Here is a 6000-nt window from a genome sequence, read left to right on the forward strand (position 1 = left end):
CTAGTGTAAACTTCATCCCAGAGCAGCCTACAACAGCAGAGTTGGAACAGTCTAAATATCAGTGCCACTTTGACCCCAGCTAAAAAGCAGATTGATGAGAACCAAGACAGACAGTAGCCTGGTTTAGATCTACATGTGCTTTAGCCAACCCCTGTGACCAGGGCAGTTCTAGCTAACGTATCACACAGATCTGGTCTAGGCTAGCAGGTGACTGTTTAAAGGTGTCAAAAATTAGACTACTTCTGTGATGGTTGTCCCAACAGGATCCCTTAAGAGGTGACAAAAAATAAACGTTATTCTACAAAACAATACCATGACAATGTCACATGCACCTCATTGTGCATTATGTATTTCCATTTAAGTCACAATGCCCGAGAAGCCGGTGTTTAGAGGATATATTGGCACAGGTGTTGTTCGTCTCAGGCTGGCAAACTGTGCAAATATATCCTCCAATCACCGGCTTTGAGGGGGGTTACCAACAAATTCAAATAATGATTGACATTTATTATCCTTCCACAAGATATAGTCCCGACACAAATCTAGGGTTGCTACCCAAGCCGGCTGGTCATTCATTCTATCGGTTCAGTTGCTAGAGACGCGACTCAGTTGTTCAGTTGTTGTATAATATATTAATAAGTCATGTAATTATATTTTCTTAGACTATGAAATTTGGCTGAACAAAACATTGTGTCTATATATACAGTACTTTATCTACATTACATCCTTCCTATACCTTTGAGGGCAACATTTGCATCAATAGTCACCTGCACTTTCAAAAACGAAAAGGCAAAACCTTTTGGAGAGCCTGCAAGAGGTAGAAGCTCAATAACATTTGTCTATTGGACAGGCTCGTCCTGTATACTGTAAAACCAGAACATTAACAATTGCCTTTCTGCTCGATAACCCTGAGAGAAGAGGCTACTTAACATGACAAAATGATCTTGGATGCATACAAATAATCTCCTGGCTTTGTGACCCAGCCACTCGAAATGCAACCATCAGAGCTACTTCAAAGAGGAAAGGTCACATAGCCTTGTTGAGTTGTGTGTAATACAAAGGAGCCTACATAAGGCAGGACTAGCTGGGGTGCCATTCATGGGTTCGGGTAATTACAGAGCCCTATAGAAGCTGTCTGTTTCATATGAAGATTATTAAGTGAAAAATATTGATGTATTATGCAAAATGTAGGGTTAGTTCACTCCAGGGTAACAACAGTTGTACACACAATGGTTGTGGCGAGTAACGCTAATTTAAAGAACACTAAGCACAATAGGTGCGTAAACGCTAATTGCAAAATGTGCATCATCTGCATTTGCATTTATGGTCCACTACATCCTTGGTTATCACACAACAGTTGTGTAAAAATGCATTGTACAACCGCTATTTCACTGAGTGTGAACTCAGTCCTAGAGTCTGAGTCTATAATTAAACATGCTGTAAATTGTGTCGTATCAGTTATTCCTTATGAAGCAATGTGATCAATAAACCTCACTTTCCCAATCTCTGCAATATTGTCTTTGTTGATATTCGCTTCAATTAATTAGAAACAGGTGTAGGGTAACTGTGAAGATATGGTAACCAATTAGTAAACGTCAGGAGTGCTGGTTTAGAATAAATTGTATAAGGTTAGCCAACATGAATTAATGAGATGTGAGTTGTTGTGGAATAACATTTGTACATAGGATATTCTTACAACACATGCATCCAGAGATTTACAGCACTGTGGGTGGCTGTCTGATACTGTACAGTTAGTTTAAAACCTTCTCCATAGAGATATTCCGTCTTCATTGGGTTCCAATGCCTTATATTGTAGAGGACCCTCTAAGGAAATACAAATTCTCTCTGGAAGAGTAATATCACTTAATTCAATTAGTTTGGCTAGAGTATGCTCCTCAATGGCTGACTCAGTACAGTAGATAATGAGTCTGGTGATATTTATTCTCTCTGCCAGAGACTGAAAGAGCTGAAGCAGCGGGAGTTTGCCCGGAACATGGCCTCCAAATCCAAGAAGGATGACAGAAAGCAAGAGAGAGCACTACGACGTTTACATGAGCTGGCTGAACGGCGGCGGGAAGTCCAATGGTGGGTGGACTCGTGTGTCCCTATATGACATAATTTCAACAGTATGACCTTGGAAGGCTGTAAATGAATTTTATAACAAATTGCAATTATGTAAGTTAAAAAACGTTCATGTTAGATGTATTTGAGATAAGACAATGAGCACGGTTACATGCACACAATAATGTGATTATTGTGGATAGTTTAATATAATAGTTAGTTTAAAACATTTACATGCTTTGCAAGAAGAACAATTTCCCGAATAATTATGTTTAAATGGACACATCTGAAATCAGGCTGCTGATGGGACTTTTGATAAATGCAGAAAATCGCCAATCAAAATAAACGTTCTACCACAGTGACCATGTTATTTTTGCAAACAATATTTGAATCAGATATATAAAGTGTGTATGAAAACGAGTTGTTTTAATCAGTGTATGCTTACTTTGATTATGACCTTACGCCGATTAAAATATGCAGAGTAAGGTGTTTACATGACTAATGCCATACTCAGCCTTCTGACAAAATCATCTTAATATAGAATTATTAGTGTGCATGTAAACATACTCATTGTCACCAGTTGTTTTTTGGTGTTGATTTTTGGATGTTGACTGCTGTCATACTGATTCCAGTGTCAACTCCTTTCTGTGCAGCGCACCTGGTAGTGGCCCCATGTTCCGATCCACCACTGTGGCCGTGGAGGGAGGCTACGGGGGAGCCCGTGGTGACAGAGCCAGCAGCCGAGCACAGACCAGCACCCAGGAACACACAATGTGCCCAAACATCACCTTAGACACAGTTACAGATAACACGAGCACCATTCAGGCCCAGCAAACTCCCAACAGTGTGGCCAGAAAGTGTGGCCAAAAAATATCTTTCTCCTTCTCTTTCCCCAAAAAGGCCTCTGTGAAGCTGGAGTCTTCGGCGGCGGTGTTCTGCCAGGCTGGGGAGGAGGGATCAAGCAGGCAGGCATGTAGACAGAGGCTCAGTGTGCTGCCCATGCAGCCCAACTCCCCACGGCCTCCCGCTGGCCTTGACTCCCCCAGCCCCTCTGACAGTGAAAAGGCTCTGCATAACAAGGGAGAGATTCACATTGCAGGCTCACAGGGTCAGGGGTTAACCAATGCACCATCAGGGTCAGACAGCTTGATGTCCCCGGCTGATTTGTGCGCTATCCTCGTTTACTCTGAGGATGTGGCTCTTCCCTGCACAGCCCAATCCTCTGTGTTTCTCTCCCATTCAAACACATTAGAGGACTGTGGACTGGACATGGTGCAGGGAAGTCTAAAAAGCAACTTGGCTGAACAAAGACAGGAAACTGAGGTAGAACAAGGACAGGGGACAGAGACTGACGAAATCATGTTAACAGATAATGTCTCCCATAAGGGAGGACACCCATTGTCGAATTGCGCTGATCATTTGAACGAAGCAATTTACACTCAACCCCCAGACAAAGACCTAAGTGTGTCAGAGGATGAGGAATTTACAGTTGCAAGGCCATGTAAACCTTTCTGCTCTATCCTCAGTAGAGATGGGAGAACGGTGCTCCAGTGGCCCTCCGAGATGTTGACATTCACCAGGACAAACCCATCTATTTCCTACAGCTGCAACCCCCTCCACTTTGACTTCAGAGCCCCCACTAAAAGCACTGGCTGCAGAGTGGTAGAAAGAGATGTCGAGAAATCAGCTGAATTAGCTGAGAAGTCCTGCAGTGATGAAGCAACCCTGGAAACACGTGAGCTGTATAGGAGCTCGCCAAGCCCAGAGCGCAGCCTTGTTCAGGAATGTTGCGAGAGGCCTAAAGGTCAAGGATGCGAGGAGCCAAGCAACACACTCATCAGAAAGGATGAGCAGTGTTGCAATTATTCAGCACAGTTGGCAACCACAAGCCTGACACACACAGCTATGGCTGTGGACACACGCAGGTGTTGTAGCAGAAGCCAGAGGAGGAGAAGGCGGCGGGGGCACAGACGGATGACTCACTGGGGGGGAGACAGATATGATGGGGCAACAGAAAGATTAGGTAATTGCCTGACACTTCCCAATCATTATGAAAGACTTGATGACCAAATGAGAGATAACAGTGCAAAACAATTTCAGCCAGACGAGCACAAGCAATCACCCTCAATTGAAGGCAACGAGAGGAGAATTACAGCTAACAGAGACACAGCAGGTGTTGTGAGGCAGGCAGTGGCAGAGTGTGTGAATGGCCCAACAGCCAGTCTGGCCCACTCTGATGAGGCTCTCCAGGGTCCAGGACAGATCGTACAGATCTACGAGGGCAATATGCGCCAACTGTCCAAACATGTAAATGCTACAGAATACACATCTCTCAACTGTGGATCTCTCCAGACCAACCTGGTCATCAGAAGCGCAGACCAGATGAATAAAAGAGATCCCACACCTTTAAAACACCAGCCACTCCCTGAATCAGTGTTGTTACAGGAAGGTGGAAGATGTCGAAAAAGGACTATGGATGACCAAACTGTCGGTAGTACTTGTGTGAACCCTTTGCATAAACCGAACAAGAGACGGAGAAGGAGGAGAAGAGCATGTGGAGCTCATCAGAGTTCAGTGGCTGATGTGAGCAGTGGAGTGAGATATGAGCAGAGTCGAGGAGCAGATGGCCTTTGCCCATGCACTGGCTCCGACTCCCCTGGACCTGAGGATAGATTGAACCCTGATGCACTTGAGAAGAGTATTGACAGTGTAAATGGCAGATCCAACTGCATAGGCCAGATCAATAGGTCAGATCTCAAGAGGGATATTTTTGATTCCGGAGCTAAGGGCTCAGATGTTATTATTGCACATAAATCTGTGATGAGCCCAGATCAGCCCAGCTTTCACAGTAAGAGCGATGGCTCCTGTAAAGTATTTCTACCAATAGGCAATGAGAAAATGTCAGAGACCTTCAATGCTAGCTACACAGAATTAGAGGAGGAATCATTTAACTCAAAGGACTGTTACAGGTCCACACTGGACAGTCTGGAGAAGAATTGCCTCCAACATCTCCAAGCCCACAGGAAGGCTATGCACCATCAAGCCTTCCCTGACAAACTGAAACCAGTCCTAGCCAGCCCGCACATCCCTGTGTCCTCCCCCATAGTACTACACCCTGTACAACTCCCTCTACCCTTATCCACCTCCATCACCATCCACCAGACTTTCCTCCAGCACCACACAGACTTCCTCCAGCCACAGCCCCAACTCATGTCACCTATCTTCCCCTTCACTCACCTGCCACTGGGGGCAGAGGATTGCCCACCCAGTCACCCTCCCTTTATTTACCCAGCCCCAATTTCGGTCATGGCACGACCGAGCCTGCACCCCATGACCATGTCCTTTCACCCCCTGCCTCGCACTATTTTCCCTCATATGTTCCCACCTCACAACACTGTCATCCCCCTACAACCTATGTTTTAAGACTCCATTGTCCTCCACAGAATGTATTATTACTAGTGTAGCCCTCTTTGCTTTGTAAAGTCTGGTTTTGACTGCATAGTATATACACTATGTATACAAAAGTATGTGGACACCCCTTCAAATTAGTGGATTTGGCAATGTCAGCCACACCCGTTGCTGACAGGTGTATAAAAATGAGCAAACAGCCATGCAATCTCCATAGACAAAATGTTGGCAGTAGAATGGCCTTACTGAAGAGCTCAGTGACTTTCAACGTGGCACAGTCATAGGATGCCACCTTTCCAACAAGTCAGTTCGTCAAATTTCTGCCCTGCTAGAGCTGCCCCGGTCAACTGTAAGTGCTGTTATTGTGATGCGGAAATGTCTAGGCGCAACAACGGCTCAGCCGAGAAGTGGACCCAGATTCATCCGTCGGACTGCCAGATGGTGAAGCGTGATTCATCACTCCAGAGAACGCATTTCCAGAGTCCAATGGTGGCGAGCTTTACACCACTCCAGCCGATGCTTGGCATTGCGCAT

General features: G+C 45.1%; 1 protein-coding gene across 2 annotated transcripts in view; it reads left to right on the top strand.

Moving 5' to 3' along the window:
* Positions 1-5636, top strand: part of LOC121555923 (zinc finger protein 804A-like) — a 78577-nt gene extending 72941 nt beyond the window's left edge. For both annotated transcript variants that reach the window (XM_041869778.2, XM_045213645.1), the window contains 2 exons: positions 1952-2082; positions 2712-5636. In XM_041869778.2, the coding sequence (XP_041725712.2) occupies positions 1952-2082; positions 2712-5481 (2901 nt within the window). In that variant the 3' untranslated portion in view covers positions 5482-5636. The remainder of the gene's footprint in view (positions 1-1951; positions 2083-2711) is intronic.
* The last annotated feature ends 364 nt before the right edge of the window (positions 5637-6000 follow it).

The sequence above is a fragment of the Coregonus clupeaformis genome, unplaced genomic scaffold, assembly GCF_020615455.1.
Source record: "Coregonus clupeaformis isolate EN_2021a unplaced genomic scaffold, ASM2061545v1 scaf0133, whole genome shotgun sequence".
Taxonomy (NCBI): domain Eukaryota; kingdom Metazoa; phylum Chordata; class Actinopteri; order Salmoniformes; family Salmonidae; genus Coregonus; species Coregonus clupeaformis.